This window comes from Calliphora vicina, chromosome 5 (assembly GCF_958450345.1).
Source record: "Calliphora vicina chromosome 5, idCalVici1.1, whole genome shotgun sequence".
Taxonomy (NCBI): Eukaryota; Metazoa; Arthropoda; class Insecta; order Diptera; family Calliphoridae; genus Calliphora; species Calliphora vicina.
Genome location: NC_088784.1, coordinates 52,689,081 through 52,713,498, shown reverse-complemented (window position 1 = coordinate 52,713,498; position 24,418 = coordinate 52,689,081). Strand labels below are relative to the sequence as shown.

Here is a 24,418-nt window from a genome sequence, read left to right as displayed (position 1 = left end):
TGGCCCGATTTCGGAAATACTTTACAGTATAATTTCAGAGTACTTAGAACTTATTTTGTGCATTGTCGCTTATAACTGCTGAATTAGTATTCCGTGGGAACAATTGCATGGGGCTAGGGGAAATCATGGACCATTTCCAATACCAAACAATCCTTATCAACAGAGAGTATTCGTGGATAATTTTAGCAAGCTGACTCCTGTCGTGTTTCAAACAGACAGACAGAGAGACTGTTACTCATTTTAATTAGATAGTCAATTGTTTTGTAGATTGTTCAGGAGGGAATCTGATTAGAATATTTCTGATGAAAATTTTCATTATTTTTTGTTTTTCTTTAACAAAAAATTTTTAAAAAAAATTATATTATTCGAATTAATTTTAAACGTGTGATCGAGTTATTCGTTTATTGACAAACCGGTTTTTATTAAATATATCTTCTATAGCATATTCAACTGATACCATTTTTAAAAATATTAGCGGTATTCACAATGTAGAGTAAAAAAAAGAGCCTAGTAAAAAAGCAGCTATTTATTGACAAACATTTCAATTTCTAATGTATTTTGTTTTTAGTTTATTGATATTGTGCTCTTTTACTATATTACTAGGTACATTGTGAATACCGCTATTGATTTATTTTATAGAAAATTGAAAACACCAACAATTGTTATTAAATAAGGGTGTCTGTCGATCACCCTAATGTATATTAAATATATCTTAATAATAAATTAATCGTTTTCTTTTGTAATTTTAACCAACACATTTTAGATGCCACATTGCAGTTTTCAAGCAGAAAGCATTCCATTTAAGGAAATCGACAAGCTGGCTATCTCAGGCGGTTATTCGGCATTTTTTCCAGTTTCGGAACCATCTGTTCAAGTAGTTGGAGAATGGAGTAAACGTTACTGTTCGTTGGCAGATACATTTAAGCCAGTTCTTGATCGTGTTTACAATTTTAATGTTCGTGAAGATGATGTTTTTATAGTGACCAGTACAAAATGTGGCACGACGTGGGCTCAAGAGATGACGTGGCTTATAATGAACGATTTTGATTTTGATAAAGCTAAAACTATTGACTTAACAATAAGATCGCCGTTTTTGGAGTAAGTTTCTGTCATAAAGACGAATATGTATGTATTTATTGTGTGTCAAAACATAAAGCTAACTTTACAAAAATATTTTGATATGCTTTAAAATTTGGATTAGAAATAGAAATTAGCTGTTAAGAATAAAATATGCGAAAATTTTAATATTTTCTTAATAGGATACATAACTAACTTGTATGTTTATACGAAGCATACGAATGTCAACTGACGTGCATTTTTGCGAAACATATGGAAGATGTTATTTTCAATCGTCGAAGAGTTCACTGGGAATCTCATGAAGTGCGTTTTTGGTCGTCGACGAGCGCATTTTTTAATCACAGAAGATCCCTGCACTGGAGTAACTGTTTCAGCAGCTGATTCTTCATTGAGATTCTTCCATAACACAGCGAAATACGCTAACGTCAATCGTAGAGAGAATCGTTTGATGAAAAACGAAGAATAAACTATGAGCGTGTCATAGTTTATTCTTCGTTTTTCATCAAAATTTTATTTAAGTTTTGAATTTAAAGAGTTTAGTTGGTGATTTTGTAATACATACATATGTATGTTAAAATTGCTTAAAAAACTAATAATTAAAATTTGTTACAGCAGCGCCCTGTAACAGTAAATTGCATATTTGTTAATAAAACAAATAAAGATTTGCATGTTAAACACTCCAAGATTAAAAGACGAGCGTGTCTGAAAATCTGTTAAAATGTAAAAAATATATGTTTTTTATTGTTACTCGTCAGATCATCATCAGACGATTCTTTTAAGAGTTGTATATTAAACACAATCGTCTAAAAAACAGCCAGTGCTAGCTGGGTAAAAACTTGAAACATACACCACCATAGTGCGAGGAGTATAATGCGTTTGTGCAGATGTTTGCAACGCCCAACGGTCTAACACCCACCTTAAAGTATACCGATCGACTTAGAATGACTTTCTGAGTCGATTAAACGATGTCCGTCCGTCTGGCTGGCTGTCCGTGTAAACCTTGTGCGCAAAGTACAATACATTTTTTTCGGCCCAAGGATAAAACCTATTGAAACTGGCTGAAATCGGTCCATTATTTCACCTAGCCCCCATACAAATGTCCTCCCGAAATTGGACTTTATCGGTCATAAATGTTTAATTTATATATGTATCTCCACAAATTTCGCTCCAAATAAGTTTTATATATACAAAATTTATGTCGCCAAATTTTGTTACGATCGGTCCATAATTAGTTATAGCTCCCATATAGACCCGCTTCTAAAAATCACTTTTACGTGCATAAATCTCGTGAAAATTTTGTTATACACACAAAATTCACCAAAATGCAAAATTCACTTTCATATAGACATAAATCACACGATCTAATTTGATGGTGCTCGGTCCATGATTGGTCATAACTCCCATATAAGGCCCACTTCCGAAAATCACTCAAGAATATAAATTATTGATATTTTAAAAGAATCATATTTTTGCTCATTTACTTGCACAGAAAAAAGAAATTCATAATTGGAATGAATTTTGTAATAAATATTATTAATCGAACTTGACTTTTTTTCCCAAACTTTTTTCATTCAGAATAAGAACATATTCATAAATATTATAAAATTTTTCATGACGGAAATTTTTCTTTTTTTGCATAAATTTAATAATATTTTATAATAAATTGCATTATCTAATGAATTAATTCAAAACTATTTGCATAATAGCCATATATTGGCCAATATTTTAAGATGAATCAACAATATCTGAAAATTAAAAATATGTATCATTAAACATAATAAAATAGGGGAAGCATATCTTCCCCTTAAAAAAATGTAATCAATTTCACGCATATTTGCTCATTTTGTAGCTGAAAATCATAAAAATAAATAAAAAAAATTTCCAAGGAAAATTGCAAACATTGTTCAACAACATTAAAATATAAATGAAATTGAAATTAAATTTTTCAAGCCTTCTAGATTTAATTTGAAAACTTAAAATATGAACAAAATCTTAATATTTATAAATGTTATGAATTGAAATCAATGAAATCAAATCATAATATTTATGTTGAAACTTTTTTCTGTGTGGAGTACTTGGTTACTTGTTTTTATTCGATTCAAAATTTCCAAGAATTGGTTTGCAAAAAAATATTCATAAATTCCCGGTAAAACTCGGAAATTTAAAGTTTTTAATATATTGTCTCCTTTTCACTTCTCATTTTTCTTAATAAGAGAATTCTTTTTGGAGAAACTTGAAGAACTAACGTTATAAATAAAAGGCATATGTACCACACTTAGACCTACACTCTGAATCTTTTTTGAACGGGATTTCGAATAGAACAAAATCTAACCGTTTACATACATAATTTAGACAGTTTTGTAGATTTATCTTGACAGCTGCATACAAAATAAAATTCATCAATCGCTGAAATATTATTTAATATGTTCGATGTTGCACAAACATTTTTATTTTTAAATATATTTTTTCTGTTTTTAATGAAATTAAATGTTCTCTTTATTTTAAGGTGTCTACACTTTCACATTAGGCAATTTTGTTGCGCAAGTCTCTTGGTCAACAATATGCAAAATTTTCTTCTCCTTAATCCGACCTTATCTCTGACATCTACAAACACAAGAGACTTGCGCAACTAAATTGCCTAATGTGAAAGGGGTCTTACTTGGGTATTACGTAGGGTACTTAATTTCCCGGACTTTTTCATTTCCCGGGAGGAAATTAAAAAAGATCTTCATTCCCGGGAATTTTTTAATACTAAATTACACCAAAAACCATTAAAATTTTTTTCTTCGAATAAGTAGTTTTAAAATTTTACCAGTGTTTTAGATGAAGTATAAAATAACTCTATTTCATTGTACAATGTTGGTTTATAGTATAATAGTAGCATTTAACCGGTCTTGTCCAACACGTAGTCCAATAAATTATATTATTTTAGTAAACAACTTAAGAAATCCGACTATGTTAAATCTGGAAAATATGCGTAGTTCGCTTCGAAAGAGACATTTCTTAAATCAGCTTGTTTATAAACAAATTTAAACCACTATTATTATTTTTTCTGAATATGGATATCCTAAGAAGTTGTAATTTTAGGAGCACTAATATATCCTTTAAGAACATACAATTTCAATTTGAATCATTCTTAATGATCAAATTGATCTGCTGTTGAGTGACAAAAATTCGTTTATTTCAACCGTAATGCTTCTTTGCCCACAGACTATCTGTTGCTAGAGCCGAATAAAGTATTGATATAATGTTTTCATTCGATTAGCAATAAATTTGGCCATCATAACAAATCAGAATATTTTAAATTTAAGTTGGAAACGTATAAAGAAATTCCCTTAAAATCACCCTAGTGTTGAGCTTTCAAGTTTACAGTTTTTCAAATTGGAATCTTAAAAAACCACAAAAAAGTTCGACAAAATATCCACTAGTATTAATTAAAACAATTAAGAAGGTATGATCGGTCAAGCCCGACTATATAATACAATACACTAAGTATGTACATGAGCAAAAATAATTTTCTTTTAAAATTTCAATAATTTATTTTCGTGAATATATGGCCCATAATATTAGGTCGTGTGATTGATGTCTATATTGTTACGAAATTGTACTTGAATTCAAATAATATTTGATTTTAGTTATATCGTTATAGATATGTTAAAGGAGTGCCCAAACTTTAACATATCTGTGGGCATTATTAACATTGAATAAAAGCTTTCAGTTGACCATTGATCGTAAGTATGGCAATGCTGTTTGCTGCGACCGTATATTCGAATTCGAATATTCAGTTAAAGAACATTGTAAAAAGTACACCACAGATGGCGTATGTATTAGAAAGCAGTGTTATAAATAGTGGCAAAGGTTGCAGTAGTTAGTTGAGTTTATCAAAGACGCTATTCGAATAAACATCAACTGAGTGCCTTAAAGTGTGCTGTATTTTCAAGTGAATTCGTGTAAATTATAAAGTGTGTCTGTATTTCTGCGAATTTATAAACGTGTATAAAAAAACATTGAGACTATTTAATTCTGTGGTTGTTGTACATTTTAAATAAATAAAGAGTTGTTACAATTTTCAAAAAAATAAACGGCTTTTATTTGCAATCAAAAGTATCCGGTTTATTTAAAGGAAATAAACCAACGTTTTGAAAAGGTTAAAACGTAACAATATGAATGTTTTTTTCGGTTCAATTGTATCTGTATACCAACATTTTTAAGAGATTTATGGTTGTTAAAGTGATTTTCAGAAGCGGGCCTTATATAAGAGCTATGACTATTTAAGAACCGATCATCATAAAATTAGGTGACATGAATTCCGTTTATATAAAACTTATTTAGAGCATAATATATACCTATATAGATTAATGATTTGTATGGAGGCTGGTTGAAATAAGCATATTTAAACTGATTTCTGCTAGTTTAAACAGGCTTCGTCCTTGATCCTTGAATTGTTTATAACAAATTTTATGGAAATATCTTCAAAATTGCTTCTTGTACTTTACGCACAAGGTTTACATGGACAGCCAGTCAGCCAAACGAAGGGACGGACATAGTTTAATCGCCTCAAACAGAGAGTCGATAGGTAGGTGTTAGACTAATATTTTTGGATGTTACATACATCAGCACAAATGCATTATACCCTATCCTAATATTTACAAGTGACACTAACAACGTCACAAAAGAGTGCTGAGGAGGGGGTGGTGGCTATCGCCGAAAATTAATTCCATTCTAACGTGTGTCTAAAATTTAGCCTCTAAATATAATTTTTTCTGATTGCGATTAAAGTCACATTTTCACTTGGGTTCGGGCAGATGTAATTTTTTTGTATTTTTTTGAATATCGAGATGACACTAAAATAACCGGAAGATGTTAGGTGATCGAAAATGTGATAGGAACATCTTGTAAAGATGTTAAGCAAGATGTTAACATCTTTGCAAATTGATGGTAGATTTATGGTAGATGTTCGTAAAGGCTATAAGAATTTGATATTACATATTTTTGATTGCCCTGTTTATTAATTAAAACTTTTACAAATATTATTTTTTTTAAACTAGATTTAATGGCGTTGTACCAAATGTTCCCCATGATACAATTAAAACAGCAAATAATTTAAAAACACCTCGTCTGCTAAAGTCACATCTGCCCGCAATGCTTCTACCACAACAAATTTGGACTAAAAAACCAAAGGTACGATACCATTAATATTTTGTACAAGGACGATGACCTAACTGCAATTAAATATCTTTTTTATTATTACTTTTAGATCATTTATGTATTCCGCAATCCAAAGGATGCTGCCGTCTCATATTTTCATCATTGGCGTGGAATGGTTGGTTACAAAGGATCCAAAGAAGATTTTGTGCAATCATACATAGACGGTCATGTCAACTTTAATCCATTTTGGCCACATGTTTTGGACTTTTGGCAAATGCGAAACAGTTCCCAAGTATTTTTCACAAGTTATGAACGAATGAAGTGTGATTTATCAGCGGTAATTAAGGAGGTTTGTCAATTTTTGAATAAGGACATTACCACTGACCAGCTGTCACAGTTAGTCGAACATTTGTCATTCGATAACATGAAAAATAATCCAGCCTGCAATCATGTCAAAGAATTCGAAAGTATGAAAGCTGCATCCGGACGTAAAGTTGACGAATTTAGGTTTGTTCGTCGTGGGATTGTCGGCAGTCATAAAGATGAACTGTCGTCTAATGTTATACAGGACTTCGATGAATGGAATGATGAAAATTTAATAAAATATAATTTATCTATTGATGATTTCACTCGCTATTCAAAGTATCAGAGTTAGTTACAATTAATTACAATTTATTTTTATAACTTAAAATACAAATTCGTGGGACCAACGCACAGTGGGTTCGATGGTACCCAAAGTGGCGATTAATTCATAGAAGCCGTAGTTTTAAAATATTATATTTTTTTTATTGATGAGTTGTTATAAGCACATAAAACACAGCATTTTAGAAAAAAAGGGTAAAAAAATATTTTTTTAACCCTTTAAGCGCATTATTGTTTTTTTTGGAAAAAAAGACCTTTGTTCACAATTTATGCTGTAACTGCTGTAAATTATCAAATTATAAATTTATTCTATGTATTTATATTAGTATAAATTTAATTTAAAATCCAATTTTTGTTTTACACAAAATTGTATAAATTTACAAATTTTTTTTCAAAAAAGTTTCAAAAGAAAATATTATAATTTTTTAGTAATGAATAATTATAAATAAATAAAAACACAGCATTTTAGAAAAAAAAATTAACCTGTAATGCACTTATTATTGTTTTTTTGAAAAAAATACCTTAGTTGACAATATATCCTGTAACTTGTGAATCGAAAGCGATAAATTAATGAATAAAATTGGAAATTAAAGCATACATAATTTGCTATTAAAGAATTAAAATAATAAATTCAAAAAAAAATATATATTAGGATCAATTTAATTTAAAATCCAATTTTTGTTTTACACAAAATTTTATAAAAATAAATTTTTTTTCAAAAAAGTCACAAAAGAGAATATTATAATTTTTTAGTAATGAATGAATAAAAAAGTAAAAAAAATGTTTTAACCCGTTAAGTGCATTATTGTTTTTTGGAAAAAAACTCCTTAGCTCACAATTTATAATATAACATTGGAATGGAAAGCGACAAATTAATGAATAAAATTGGAAATTAAAGCATACTTAATGTGCTATTAAAAAATTCAAATAATAAATTTATTATATGTATTTATATTAGTATAAAATTAATTTAAATTTTAATTTTTGTTTTTCACAAAATTTTATATATTGTTACGAAATTGTACTTGAATTCAAATACAACGATTTTAAGGGCTGATTTAAAAGTAGCATAGTGCTTTCAAGTAACAGTGCTGTAATGGCAGACTGCAACATATCTGTGGGCATTGTTAAATAAAAGCTTTCAGTTGATTTGATCGTAAGTTGGCAACGCTGTATTCGAATATTCAGTTAAAGAACATTGTAGAAAGTACACCACAGATGGCGTATGATCTAGAATATTCGAACTTTGACAGTTAAAGAGCTTTCTAGATGGTAATGCAGTGTTATAAATAGTGGCAGAGGTTGCAGTCGTGAGTTGAGTTGATCAGAGACGCTTTTGAAGAAACATCATCTAAGTGCCTTAAAGTGTGTTGTGTTTTTTACCCTTCACCTTCGTGAGAAGGGTATATATATGTTTGTCATTCCGTTTGTAATTTCTACATTTTTCATTTCCGACCCTATAAAGTCTGTCTGTCTGTCTGTCTGTCTGTCTGTCTGTCTGTCTGTCTGTCTGTCTGTCTGTCTGTCTGTCTGTCTGTCTGTCTGTCTGTCTGTCTGTCTGTCTGTCTGTCTGTCTGTCTGTCTGTCTGTCTGTCTGTCTGTCTGTCTGTCTGTCTGTCTGTCTGTCTGTCTGTCTGTCTGTCTGTCTGTCTGTCTGTCTGTCTGTCTGTCTGTCTGTCTGTCTGTCTGTCTGTCTGTCTGTCTGTCTGTCTGTCTGTCTGTCTGTCTGTCTGTCTGTCAGTCTGTCTGTCTGTCCGTCTGTCTGTCTGTTGAAATCAGTTTTCTGAAGACCCCAGATATCTTCGGGATCCAAATCTTCAATAATTCTGTCAGACATGCTTTCGAGAATTTTGCTATTTAAAATCAGCAAAATCGGTCCACAAATGGCTGAGATATGAGGAAAAAACCAAGACAACCTCGATTTTTGACCTATTTTTTTACCTATATCTGGATTACTAAGACATTAATATAGACAATATGGATATCTAATGATAGATATCTCATAGACATTTGCAACGACGTATATAAGACCATAGTAAGTTGGACCTACAATGGGTCAAAATCGGGAAAAAAAATTTTGAACCCGAATTTTTTTTAAAAAAAAAAAAATTGAAAAAACAAAAAAAAATTTTTTATAATTAAAAAAAAAAATTTTTTTTTTAAATTTTTTTTTTTAGAATTAAAAAAAAAAAAAAATTAAAATAACAATCGAAAATTTTTTTTCCAAAAAATTCAAAAAAAAACTGGAAAAAAAATTAAATTTTGTTTACCTAAAAATATTTAAAATTTTGAAGTATAATTTGGTGAAGGGTATATAAGATTCGGCACAGCCGAATATAGCACTCTTACTTGTTTTCAAGTAAATTCGTGTACATTATAAATTGTGTCTGTAATTCTGAGAATTTATAAACGTGTATAAAAAACATTGAGTGGCTATTTAATTCTGTGGTTGTTGTACATTTTAAATAAATAAAGAGTTGTTACAATTTTTAAACTACTAAACGGCTTTTATTTGCAATCAAAAGTATCCGGTTTATTTAAAGGAAATAAACCAGCGTTTTAAAAAGGTTAAAACGTAACAATATGTAAAATTTTTTTCAAAAAAGTCTCAAAAGAGAATATTATAAATTTTTGTAATGAATAATCATAAATACATAAAAACACAGCTTTAAAAAAATGGAAAAAAATGTTTAACCTGTTAGGCGTTTCTTGCTTTTCGTTTTACCTTCTTAATAAAAAATATGTTGAAATATTTGTATTATTCTGCATTCTCAAATTCACCATTCATCATAAGCTTCATCATAATCATTATCTTCATCATCATTATTATAATCTTCTTCATCATTACATTACCCTTACATTCTAATACAGTTTCAATACCTCCAAATAAATTTAAACATTTACAAGGGGCGTTATACGCCCAGAATTTGTTGTTTTATTATATTAATTTTTTGTTAGTATTAAGTCTTTGTTATTTATATTACATAGTACATATGTATATACCTTTTGATTTTTTCTATCTAACTATCCATTACATAATATCAAGGCCTATTAATAAGGTCTGTGCAACTCAGTGTTACCAATTTAGCCCTTTTTGGACTAAATTTAGCCCTTTTCAATCTTGTTTATCCACAAAAAAATTAATTTAGCCTTTAGCCATTTTTTTAGCCTTTTCAATTTTCATTTAGCCATTTTTATGACTAAATCAAAACTTATAATTTACTCTAATGATCTGAAATTTTTGCTGTTGAAAATTAGTAAAATCAGTTCAAAAAAATTGGCAGGGATATTATGACAAAAATTAACTAAAAATGTTGAACCAGTAAACAATTTAAGCACATACAAATTGTTGGACCTTCCATACAGTAAAAAAAACCCATAATTAATATAGAGAAAATGACCGTTATTTGAATAAAAATTGTTAATAAATATGTTAATGTTTAACGCGCGGGTCCGGGCGTTTATAAAATCATATATAGGGTTAAATAGAATACTTTTAACTTTATCTGGACGATGTATTGACGTAAATATAGTACTTTAACAAATATTTTATAACACATTTATACCATTTTCAAAGACTACAATCCAACCAATTTAAAAAGAAAAATTCAGTTCATTATCGATAATAATTTAGCTATGATCATTTTTATCTGATCAAATATAGAAAATTAACTTTTTTCCAAATTTAAATTAAATATTTATGTTTACATATTTTGGCTACCTTAGTTTTGATATGTTTACTAACTAATGGCAAAATTTATGTTTTTGCCAATGAAAATCAATTCTGTCTGGTGACGTGTATAATTTTTAGAATATTTTTTTTTCTGCATTACATTAGAGGCATATTTGCCATATATTCACTTATCAAAATATTCTCCATCGAAGTTATCACAAAGGATTACTTTTTACATAATTTGTCTTTCATATAAAAAAATTTGCTTAGGAGCATTTTGCAGGCCAGGCGATAAATACGAAGCTTTAAAAACATCGGCATATGATATACGTGTTTTAAAGTTAAGGATCAACATACAGGAATAAATATTCTTATTTTCTTGCATTTGAAAGTTCATACATTTTTGTTTGTATATTCGGCATAGCCAAATGTAACATTCTAAGTTGCTTTTTGTGTCAAATGTATGTAGTTTTTAATTAAAAATGTTAGCCCTTTTTTAGCCTTTTTTCTAAGAATTTAGCCCTTTTTGTTCACCATGAATTGACAACACTGGTGCAACTCTACAACAATTCAAAAACAAAAAGAAAAACAGGCATTTTGTTTGTGTAAAACTATACTGAACTTGTCAAAAACATTACCAAAACAAACATACATATGGGGTATTCACACGGTCTACTATTTGGTCATATTGTCATAATGTTCTAATATAGTTTAAACAAATTTTTGTTGTGTTTCAAACAAAAAAGTTTCAAACTAATAACACTATTTAAACTATGTTTATTGTTTTATAATAAAATAATACTTTTTTTGTTTAAAACACAACAACAACTATTATAATATATTAGGACATTATGACAATACGACTAATAGCAGACCATGTGAATACCACAATAATATAATTGTATTTTCAAGTTGAAAAAATAAATGTATGTTGTTGAAAATTTCAACAACATACATTTATTTTTTTTAGATATATGAAATTCAAGAACTATTGAAGAGCAGTAACGCATTTTTTATTAATTTTTTTATGTTTTTAATTTATTTTTTCCGTTTTCAATTTGTTCACGATACTTTTTATTATTTTTTATGTTTTTAATTTATTTTTTCAGTTTTCAATTTTGCCACGAAACGTTAGAAAAGTAAACAAATTTGAAAAAAATACAATGGCGCTCTAAAAATGTAAACAAATTTTGACAAACACAGTATGTAAACACAAAGGGACAAAAATTTTTCAGCTGTTTAGTTTCACAGACCTTATTAATAGACCTTGCATAATATGAATAAAACACAAATCAAAACAATTTAAAAATGTTTTACAATTAGGGCTTGGGGTTCGGGAATTCCCGTAAAATTATCGTCGGGAATTCCCGGGAAATTTAAATTTTGTTCCCGGGAAAAACTGGAAATTTAAAATTAATTAAAAATACTTTAATAGATTTAACTATAACATCTCTGTTTGATGAATGGCTTGTTAAAATATTAGTGGAGGTTTTAAACCCCCATTAAGGATAGAAGTATGATATTTTCCTTAAGATAAGCGATTATATGTTTTGAATTCAGTTTTTAAAAATTAAAATTTCGTGAAGTAGTCTAGGATAATGAATATCCCTATATTTCCGCTTTTACTTCTGGGGAAAGGACCAATGAAATCAACGTATAGACGTTGGAAGGGTCTCTATGATTCCGCCATTTGTCCCATGGGAGGTCGCAATGTTCTAGTTGGAGTCTTAGACGTAGTACATAAACCATGACATGACCTGACCAATAGAAGTATCTACGTAATCTGTCAGGAGTTTTAGCAATACCTCCATGGGATGCTGAATTCTGGTCATGAGAAGCCACTAATACATCACTTCTTAAGCCTTCTGGTACCAGTAATTTCCAACCAAAGCAATCATTTTCCAATCCAGTATCAAATTCTGTTCGCTTGTAAATAAATTTACCTATTACCTTGAAATCAGGCATTTCCGCCTTTGAAAGTTTTTCCCTTAAAGTACTATAATCTTGGGATTCGAAAAATTCAGAGTCTAGATCAATGATAGGTAGAGATTCTATTTCCAGCGTTTCTACTATTGGTTCTTCATGGTCAAAAGACCGAGATAAGGCGTCCGCAACTACATTCTCACTCCCTTTCCGGTGCTCTATCGAAAAATTAAAACCCTGCAGCTTGAGCGCCCACCTTGCCAACCTTCCACTAAGATCTTTTTGGCTCATGCGCTATTTAAGGCTGGCATGGTCCGTTACCACCGTAAACTGTGTAAAATGTCCTTCAATATAAGAACGGAATTTCTTGATAGCAAGCACCACAGCCAGGCACTCCAGTTCAGTAACGGAGTAGTTTCTCTGGGCTCGGTTCAATTTGTGAGACGCTATTGGACGTTCATCCCCACATATGCCCCGTTGAGCCAATAGACCCCCTACTCCGTACTTACTGGCATCGCATTGCACGATAAATGGTTTTCTGTAGTCAGGATGGGCAAGGAAGGGAGCTGTGGTCAAGCTTTGCTTCAAAGTCTCAAATGCTTTTTGGGCCTCGGTATTCCAAGCAAAGGATTTTTTCTTCGATAAGAGCTCCACCCAGCTAGACCTAAGAATTGTTTTTGGGATGGGATAGTCAGTTATTGCCTTTACCTTGTCGGGGTCAACCATTATGTTCCCGTTGCCTAGTATTGATGGTTAAGCCAGTTTTTCTTAATAGAGATGCAACTTGTAAAAGGTGTACGATGTGTTCTTCCAGAGAATGTGATACCACAAGCAGATCATCTAAGTATACGAAAACATGACTTTTTTGATCGTATGAGATTACTTTGTCCATCAATCGGCACATAGTTTGTGGGGCATTGCACAGCCCAAAAGGCATCCTCACAAACTGATATTGTGGCCGATTGCGGACAGTAAAAGCTGTTTTCGCACGGAACTCTTTTGACAGACTAATCTGCCAAAAGGCGTCCCACAGTGGTTCAGAAACGTATTCTTTGGCAATAATTCGGTATCTCTGGAACTATTCGAGATATTATTACGAAATTTCACATGATTGGAGCTGAGGTGTTTTCGAGTTGACTTGCAGTTGTTCAGCTTCCTAGGGGTACGCGTGGCCCCTCAAATTTGGTCACCTCGGGTCTTAAATTTTTAAAAAAATCGACAAAAATCCATTTATGATCCGAGTGAGCTGAAATTTAAAATATAAATAGTCCTTGAGAGCCGAGCCCTAGCCGAGCGCTTTCCAAAAATATAAAAATCTTTGAAATGGGATGGGAAACAATCCCGATCGGTCTAGCCAGAAATGCCAGATTTTAGTCAGAAATTGGCTGAATTTGTTCTTGGCCTCAAAAGATGAGCAGAATAAATTCATATAGCTAAAAATTTGAAAATATCCCGCATTTTTAAGTCATATAATAAGTATACGTTGTTGTACAAGTAGTTTACCCAATAGTTCCAATCAATGCTATTTGTAGTTCTAGATAAACCTTATAATTTTGACGGGAACCTTACTATAAAAGTGCTAAAATAGCACATTCGGTTTTTAAATATTTAATATATAATATAATATATTATTATAATATTTAATTGTCAAAAGTTATATATATTTTTGAAATGTATCCTCTATCCCTTTACAAAATAATTAAGAACTTATTGGGCCATCTAAAATAGGTTACTATATTTTGATATCGAGTACGCGATTAGAGAATTTTTGCCCTAAAGTTGAAGTTTACATAAAAAATAGGCATTTTTGGAATGGACCTGATCCCGTTGGTATCAAAAATTATAAATGTTTTTTTCATTTAAAATATTTGGCGTAAAGTTAGTATTTCAAAAAGTACAAATTCATTATACATCCTCTTATAAAATTTTTAGATAACTTAAACAGAATAAAAGTACTTTTTTCCCAAATAAAAGAAAAATGGATAAAATCGCGGTCACCAAAAAACTGATGTAGGGTGGGTAAAAATGTTGAAAATTAAATTTTCAAATGCGAATATCTCCTAAGCTATAAGAGATAATTGATAGCTACGACGAGGTTTTATGTAGTGCTCGACGAGATTCTGTATGTGTAAATCGAAACACAAACGAAGAAATAGGATCATTTTAAAAATTGAACATACCCGAGGTGTCCTACTTTGGGAACCCCTGGTCACGCTCCTGGTGGGGTCATGAAGTCCAAATTAAAAACTTAAACTCGACTACACTTCCCCTTTGCGCATGTGAAATTTCATTCAAATCGGCGTAAGGGTTTGGAAGTTACAGATTTATTTCCCTCTTTTTTTATTCTCATACCACTGTGCAACGTTTTAAAATCAAATTTTGTATGGAAATTGTGCTTTAAAACATTGTTTAAATTTTAATTTTTTTATGAATACGGGGGTAAATATCTAGTTTATTACACATTTTTTTTGTAAATTAAGGTATAAAACAGTAAAATATGTTTATATTTTTGGATTTTGTTGTTTTATTTTACAAATGACAAATCTGCTCCATCTCTTTGTCATATTTAGCCCATGAGTGGGGCGGTTTCGCCGTTTTTGATCAGTACAGAAATGTTAATAAAAATATGTATATGAAGATGAGATAGCCAAGATTGTAATGATCAAAACTAAGGGCAACATATCTAAGTATCCGAAACAGGAAACAAATAAGGAATATGTATTGTAGTTTTAATTTGAGATCGCCTCAAAAAAAAGTGGCGTATGGCCCTCCTTCTACCCTACTGATTTCATGCATACCAATGATTTTCAACGACTTTGACCATTTGGATTCAAGCGGCTCCAGTTTCCGTTTCGTCATTCCTTTGATATAACTATTAACAAATCACAAGGCCAATCTGGCTTACATTTGGAAAATTCATATTTTTCACAAGGTCAATTGTATTTAGCTTGCTCCCGAATTGGTACACCAAATAATTTATTTATTTTTACTCTAAATAAAAAATATTGTATATCTCCTGGCCTTAAGATGAATTCATAAATATAATATCCTATTTGCCTTAAATAAATTAGTATCTTCTTTTAAGGGCATAGCATGACACTGTACTTATGCATTAAACACATTCAAGACAGCAGGCTACCAACTTCAATCTGTCAAAAATAAAATGCACACGTTTATATGGAGACGATTATTTTAACGACAGCACAGCTACACGGCCACACGACAACTCATGCCGATGTAGCCGAATTAGGCTAATTTCTATTTTTGTTTACTACAAAACAGAAATAGTGTTGCTAATATAATAAAAAAATGTAAATCAAATTAGAGCTTAAAAAAATATATTTTTTTACTTAATTAAGAGAAGTTTCTGATAACCATATTGAAATAAATTAATAACAGGTACATAATTAATTATAACCATATATATATTTTTACTCAAAATAATTGTTTCAATCTTAATTACTTTGGAATTTTGTACGGTTATTTTTTATTAAAGTGGCACCACTGAATTATAAATCAGCTGTTTACTTTGTAGCTGTCGTCTTTGAAATAATTCAGTAGCTGCCACACGACTACAACTGTAACCAGCAGAATTTGTGTTCGTGTAGTCGTGTAGCCTGTTGTCTTGAATGTGTTTAATGCATTATAGATATCTGCTACAGTGTTGCCATTTTGACGCTTTTCGGGTATTTTATGACGCTTTTTTGTGTCGTTACCCGTTTATTTTTACCAAATACCCTTTTTTGACGTTTTTTCCATATTTTGTGGAGCTTTTGGTGCTTTTTGTTACAACCATGTGATTTAGAAACAAAACAAACTTTTAAAAATGAGTATTTCATTAAAAATGTTTTGTGGCCCGATGATGCTGATGATTATGAAACAGATGTATTTGAAAATGAATTTGTTTTTCTCTAAAAAGTTACCCTTATTTTATTTTTTATTAAATTTTTATTTTAAGTTTTTGTTACCCTCATGGTACAATCAGTTACCATGTACAATTATTAGAGAGAGTTTCCAGTGTTTACGTGTAAAACGTCAAACTATGTATTTAATCACTTACATTTTTTTAATTTGTTGTCGCGATATTTTATAAATGTTTAACGTTTTAATTGAAATTAGTATACACTTATTTAAAAATATATTGAATTGAATTTTTTGTAATAAAAATTTAAATTCAATTATTTTTTTAGACATTTCCTTTTTTATATGGAAATGCATAATTGAGAACATACTTTCTAATAATTGTACTTTGTTTATTCTGCAATGATTTACTCCTAAATATTAACTTGCTTTTTATATTTAAAGTTTTTTGCTTGTTTTGAATGCCAAATTTACCATTTTTAATGTATTATTTGCAATGCGAAAGAATACGTTTTCAAAATTGTTTAACCTTTTTTCGTAAATATTTTACCCTTTTTACCCGTTTTTACTATAAACATGGCGCTTTTCTTCATTTCTAAAATGGCAACACTATCTGCTACAACTTTGCCATATTACCACCTCATTCGCCGTCATCTGTAGCTCGTTTCTGTATTTCCTGCATCGGAAAACTTCTCACATGAAGTGTGAAACAAAAAAGTGTTTCTGTAATTGAATGCGAAAACAGAATATTTCCAGTAATTAAGTGTCAAATGCAAGACAAACGTCAACGAAAGAAAGAAATTACAATAAAACTAAAACAGTGAAAGGCTAAAAAAATTTAAAATGCCAAAATATAACAATTGTGTTTTATTGATTGTCATCATTTAAATATAAAACAGAAAGTAAAGTGTGGCGCTTATAACTGCTGAATTTAAAAAATAATTTAGAAACACATTTTTGTGTACTTACATGTGTATACATATATAATTATTTTATTCAAACTCTGTGCTACTTACAATTTCGGCTGATTTGGGTTCCATATTTATACATACGAAGTTAAAAATATCTATATATTTTAAAATTTATTTTTTTTCACACCAATTTCAAATGTGACTTGTTTTGACAGTTCTTGTGAGAAACTTTTCGCAAAATATTGTTACAGAAACACTTTTTCTCACATCCTTCCAATAATTGCCGGAAAATTATTTAAATGTCAGATAATTCTCGCAAACTCAAGATATAGAAACACTTGTGCGAGAAACAACATATTTTGTTTCATTTTACACTGTTTTTGTTGCAATTCAATCGTTTCATACGGAAAGTTTTTCGATTTGAGAAATACAGAAACGGGCTGCTGGTTACAGACAATAATAGGATTTTTACACTAGCGCACATTTAACATCTACCATCAATTTGCAAAGATGTTAACATCTTCCCATAAGAATTACACAGGGCTGAGTGCCAACATCTTTCTACATCTTTAAAAAATGTTCCTATCTCATTTCGTGCCACATAACATATTTCGATTATTTTAGTGTAATCACTAATAAAATGGCATTTATATTAAAAAAATGTGAACAAATATTTGTATAATAATGAGCGGACATTTTATTTGCTTGAAATGTGTTTGTGAAATTATTTTCTTATTTAATTTGATAGTATAAAAAAGAAAACCAGACTCAATTAATTTTGTTTTCATAAAAACAATTTGATTTTTAATATTCTTGCAATTTTACTGATGGTCAGTGTTGCCACCAAGACAATTATAAACTACACATGCCTCATGCCAAAATTACACATACGAGAAAAAATTACACATGTAAATAAATTTTCGTGATTTCAATAGGAGAAATTGTCTGAAATTGTCATGAATATAAAAGGTTTGTCACAGTGAACTCTGGGATGTTTGGACCAAATACGATCACTTTATTGTCAATGGACAATTTTCACTTGCGGTGATTTTAATTTATCCAGGAATTGGATTTTTTAGTGAACTTTTCTAATTTAATGAATTCTTGAGATCAGTCAAATATGTCAATCTCAAATACGCCTTTAACAATTATTAATCATGTCCATTTTAATTTATTTCTAATTTATATTAAGTGCTTTGAAATCAGTTTTGTTTTCAGTTTCAAAGATAAATATTTTTTACTATTCGTTTAAAAATTATAGCTCTGATCATTTTCCTTCCCAGTAAATACTTTACCATAAAATCGTGTAACGTTTATATTTTTAAAATTTGTAGTTATAAATTTGAAATAAAGCTTCCAAAATAGTAAGTCAATTTTATTGTTTATTATTTAAAACACAAACCAGAAACCACACAGACAATAGCATAAACTCAAAACGGTTCTTACGGGTATAAAAAATAACTGGAAACAATTTGTAAATAAATTTTTCTCACACAAATTGTTATGTTCTTGTTTTTATACCCTTCAGCTTCGTGAGATGGGTATATATAAGTTTGTCATTCCGTTTTTAATTTCTACATTTTTCATTTCCGACCCTATAAAGTATATATATTCTGGATCCTTATAGATAGCGGAGTCGATTAAGCCATGTCTGTCTGTCTGTCCGTCTGTCTGTTGAAATCAATTTTCTGAAGGCCCCAGATATCTCCGGGATCCAAATATTCAACAATTCTGTCAGACATACTTTCGAGAATTTTGCTATTTAAAATCATCAAAATCCGTCCATAAATAACGGAGATATGAGCAAAAATCCGAGACAACCTCTGAAAATTTCATCAAAAAACACAATGTATTGCATGCTTTGACAAAAAAGCAACAAAACGTATGTTTTTGGATGTGCATGCTTTGCGTATCTTGTTTTTTTTTGTGTTTTGTTTCTTTTGGCGTTGTTGTTGTTTTTTATACAACTAAACGTTTGTTTGGTTTGTTGGTTTTTTTGACAAAACAGCAACAAATCGTATGTTTGGATGTGCATGCTTTGCGTATTTTGTTTTTCTTTTATGTTTTGTTTCTTTTGGCGTTGTTGTTTTTTATACAAATAAACGTATGTTTGGATGTGTGTTGGTTTCATTTGCTTGCGTATTTTGTTTTTTCTTTTGGTGTTTTGTTTCGTTTGGCGTTGTTGTTTTTTATGTTCTTGATAAATTTAGGATGCTGTACGCCGAAAGTGGGCAATGTACATACATATATGGGGCATTTCACGTCAAGTGAACCATCTTTTGAAATCGATGTCTTCCGATCGCGATGAAATTTGCACCAATGTTAGTTCTATTGGATAGTAATTCGGACACCATTTTTCAACAAGATCGGTCAAGAACTCTCTGAGTTATAGGAGGTCAAAATTTGACATTTTGGCCAAACAGGTGTTTTTTTTCCATATATCGAAAAAAAAAATTAAAAAAATTTAATAAAATATTTTTGATTTTTTTTTTTAAATCAAAAATATTTTTGACTTTTTCTTTTTTTCAAAATGGCCCTTTTTTTTTTTTTTTTTTTTTTTAAGAAAGCTTAGGTCTTTTCCTAAGCGACCTATATGGTCGCTTAGTGGGATATCTATCAAAAAAAATATTTTGTAACTCAAGATTTAAAATTTTTGAATTTTTTTGCAAAATCAAAAACTTTGTTGACTTTTTTTAAAAAAATGGACCCATTTTTTAATTTTTATTTTGGGGGTGGAAAATTAATAGCGGTCGGCCTCATATTGCACCCCTCCAGTGGCTATTATCGGTCAGTTGTTGTGGTTTTTATTTTTAAGGTTTTAGAAACACTTACACACAAATATGAAAAAAATCAATTTAAAAACCTTTGTCTTGAGTTACAAAACATTTATTTTGATAGATATCCCACTCGCATCCCACTAAGCGACCAAAAAGCTTTTAAAGGAAAAGACCTAAGCTTTCTTTTGAGAAAAAAAAAATTAATAAAAAAAGAGTCCATTTTGGAAAAAAAAAGTCAAAAAGGTTTTTGATTTTTCAAAAAAAAGTAAAAAATTGTATGTCTTGAGTTACAAAACATTTTTTTTATAGATATCCCACTCGCATCCCACTAAGCGACAAAAAGGGTGTTAAAGGAAAACACATAAGCTTTCTTCTGAGCAAAAAATGGGTCCATTTTTTTAAAAAAAGTCAACAAAGTTTTTGATTTTGCAAAAAAATTCAAAAATTTTAAATCTTGAGTTACAAAATATTTTTTTTGATTTAAATCCCACTCGCATCCCACTAAGCGACCATATAGGTCGCATAGGAAAAGACCTAAGCTTTCTTAAAAAAAATAAAAAAAAGGGCCCATTTTGAAAAAAAAAGTCAAAAATATGTTTGATTTAAAAAAAAAAAAATCAAAAATATTTTATTAAATTTTTTTAATTTTATTTTTCGAAAGATTGCATAAATAGCTATCTAAACTATTTGGGACACATTTTGCTAAGAACAATAGGTAATAAGTTATATGGATAAAAAAAAACACCTGTTTGGCCAAAATGTCAAATTTTGACCTCCTATATCTATATCTATCCAATAGAACTAACATTGGTGCAAATTTCATCGCGATCGGAAGACATCGATTTCAAAAGTTGGTTCACTTGACGTGAAATGCCCCATATACTAATTATAAAAAATAATAATGCATCCACAACAAAGGTGAAGGGTATATAAGATTCGGCATAGCCGAATATAGCACTCTTACTTGTTTTTCTTAAGATTGGCTAACGTTACCCCGAAATAACTGCAATTACCGTTACCGATATAATAGTTTATACCGTTATCTGTAAATACCTTTACCCTTATTCTATAAACAATTTAAAATTATAAAAATACAAATTTTCGATTTTGGTTATTACAAATTGTTATTGGAATTTCGGCCACCGAGATTTCCTAGTACATATAATTCCATTATACTGAGTAACAAGCGAGTACAATATAATAAATATAATAAATACATTTAGAGATACTGGATTTGTATTTATCAACTAAAATAGAGGATATAGCTACTTTCCCTCATATAAATGTACATATTTATTTCAGTCGGTTTTGAAATCTGAACAATCCATAAGTCATTCATTCAATTAAAATCCAAAATATAGATAAAAGACATACATTGACAATATATTTTGGATATAATTGGAATTTAAAATTACACATGAATTACACATTCACTCAATTACACATGGGCTACACATCCAAGTTAAAATTACACACAATATGTGTAATTACACATGAAGTGGCAACACTGCTGATGGTAGATGTTAGATCAAGGCGAATTTAATGTACAGGTGGCGTTGATATTACAACAAGTACAACATTGCAAAAACAACATTGTATTTTATTGTTGCCTGAGGGGCAAATGTGTCAAAGCATGGACACAAAAATTTGTGTCAAATGTGAAAAAAAAAACAAAAATTTAATAAAATACAAAAAAATAATTAAGGCTTGTTAAACGCATTTTTAAAATGTTTTGCGGTAAAAAACAAGAGAACTCCAAGGCGGACAGCTCCAACAAGAACTCACAATCCAGACTGCAAATTTTGCTCCACTTAAGCCGGCGGAAAGAAGCTACAGTTTCCTGTTTTTGCATATGCATCAATTTTTCATTTTATTTTCACAAAAACAAATTTCAAATAATTTAATTTTGAAAGTAACTTTTTTGGAAATTGAAAAGGTAAACAAACAAAACAACTTTTGACATAAAATAAATTCGCCTGAATACAACTTTTGACAAGTCGACCTCCAAGGCGAAGAAAAAAAAGTAGATCAGCTGTGCTGTTAACGCCACCTGTAAAGTAAATTCGCCTTGTGTTAGATGTTGAAAGCATAGAGAACATAGAGCAGAAACTAGAAAAAAAACTCAAACAAAAAAATTACTCAAAATAATCACACATACGATTGTTGTTTTTGTTTTCACTTAGTTTTTTCTACTAATACATTCTCACCACTTAGGTTTTTGACAACTGAGTTAGGTCTTTGACAGGAGAGTTTCCGCTCTATGGTTGCAAGTGTGAACAAATCTTTCAAGTTTTCAACATCTTCCATACGTTTCGCCAAAATGTACGTAAGTGTAAAGACCCTATAAGTGTTTGGGGTGCGAGGTCACGTCGGGGGAGTCTGTGCTTTAGTTTTATCCGACACAGTATATTAAAATCAGAAACGCGGACCGGGTTCAGCTAGTTTAGTATAAATAACTCAATAAAATTGGAAAATATGTTCAGTAATAAAAACAAAGTGTTCGTTTTACTTTCAAGCTACAAGTGTTTTTTTGATCTCAATAAATTCCAATGTGATGATCAAAAAATTCTGAAATTTGTTTAACAAAATATTTAAAAATTTGAAAATGGAGATTCGAAACAGCCGTTAAAAAATATTTATTTTTTTTGGCCATACCTGCGAATAGGTTAACGGTATCCTACGAAGACATAAACCCATACACAAGTAAATACAGATATATTTTAAATAAATATTAGCTTTTATTTTAATTTTTCTCGAAATATGTTAATTTTTTTCCTAAATTTCTTGTCAAAATGAGAAAAATTAGTAGTAATTTTTAAAACAACGAGGCACTTTCGGTACGGGAAGGCAAAGTCCGATTGGTTTAAAACTTTCACAATCGTATTTTTACACTAAATGGCACAATTCTAGACGTGAGCATCTATAACAAGTAAGAAAGTATGTTCGGTCAAGCCCGACCATATAATACCCTACACTAAGTAAAAGAGTAAAAACATTTTTCTTTTAAAATTTCAATAATTTTTTTGGTAATTATTCGAACTTTTTATATATATAATTTGAATACACATATATAATAAAAATATTTGAAATTTCGTAAGTAAGTAAGTTAAATAGATGATATTTACAAATAGACCTTGACAATGAAGATTGTTGATGACGCCCTTGGCAGGGTAGAAAATGCATTCCAATTTGCCAATTGTCTAAAAATTTTAGTATTCAGTGATATTCTTTGAATTATTACAAATAAATTATAATAAAAATGAACTTTTAAGCCTAATTAAAAATTTACTTTCAAATTATAATTTCAATAATTTGTATTTTTGAGTGATTTTCGGAAGTGGACCTTATATGGGGGCTATGACCAATTATGGACCGATCACCATGAAATTAGGTCGTGTGATTTTGTGAGTATACCAACATTTTTAAGCGATTTATGCACGTTAAAGTGATTTTCGGAAGCGGGTCTATATGGGAGCTATGACTAATTATGGACCGATCGTAATTTGGTGACATGAATTTTGTATATATAAAACTTATTTGGAGCGAAATTTGTGGAGATACATTTATAAATTAAACATTTATGACCGATAAAGTCCAAGTTCGGAAGGACATTTGTATGGGGGCTAGGTGAAATAATGGATCGATTTCAGCCAGTTACAAACATCTGCACAAACGCATAATACCCTCCCCACTATGGTGGTGCAGGGTATAAAAATCGGAAATCGATTTTGAAAAACCACCCTAGTGCTGCCATACATTCAAACAATGCTAACAACCGCATTCTATCAACATTGTTGATAAGTAGAAGTTTCTACCGGTGAAATATTTATAAACACTATGAATGTTGCTGGCAGTTGCTACAGACCGTTAAATTCAAATCGGTAGTGCAAATTCGTAACAATATTCTTAAAAATCTTATATATATGTACTAGCTGACCCTGCAAACGTTGTTCTGCCTTACAATTTATTTGTAGTGAATATTTTGGTTTTAAATAACAAATATATTCTAAATGAATTAGGCAATACATGTAAGTATTTTTGATGCCAAATGAAGAGAAATACCAACAATATTTTTTGGCGAAAAATATACAGAAAAGGGTGTACTTTATGACCTATTTTCGGACCTACCAAAAATATATAAAAAATTTAATAAAAATAAGTAAATATTGATATTTGGATATTGCTCATACAAAATACTAAAATCTCGATTAATGCCAAATAAAAAACATGCGAAAAATAAGGTTTTGGCAAACAAAATTGTAAAAACAAATTCTGGACCTAGTCTCATAGATTCTGTCAGGAATATTTTTAATTGCGATCAATGAGCGTGTGGTATCTCTGACATATTCGTTAAGTTGTCGGTGCATATTTCACGAAGTGGTCCCTAGTCTATAAAAAGAAAGCAG

The 24,418-nt window shown here is 30.2% G+C and overlaps 1 protein-coding gene across 1 annotated transcript; it reads left to right on the top strand.

The window, feature by feature from the left end:
- The first annotated feature begins 763 nt into the window (after nucleotides 1-763).
- St1 (Sulfotransferase 1) lies at nucleotides 764-7,345 on the top strand. Its single transcript, XM_065511073.1, has 3 exons — nucleotides 764-1,098; nucleotides 6,126-6,258; nucleotides 6,335-7,345. The coding sequence occupies exons 1-3, from the start codon at nucleotides 764-766 to the stop codon at nucleotides 6,878-6,880; spliced, it is 1,014 nt and encodes a 337-aa protein (XP_065367145.1). The 3' UTR covers nucleotides 6,881-7,345.
- Nucleotides 7,346-24,418: the final 17,073 nt, after the last annotated feature.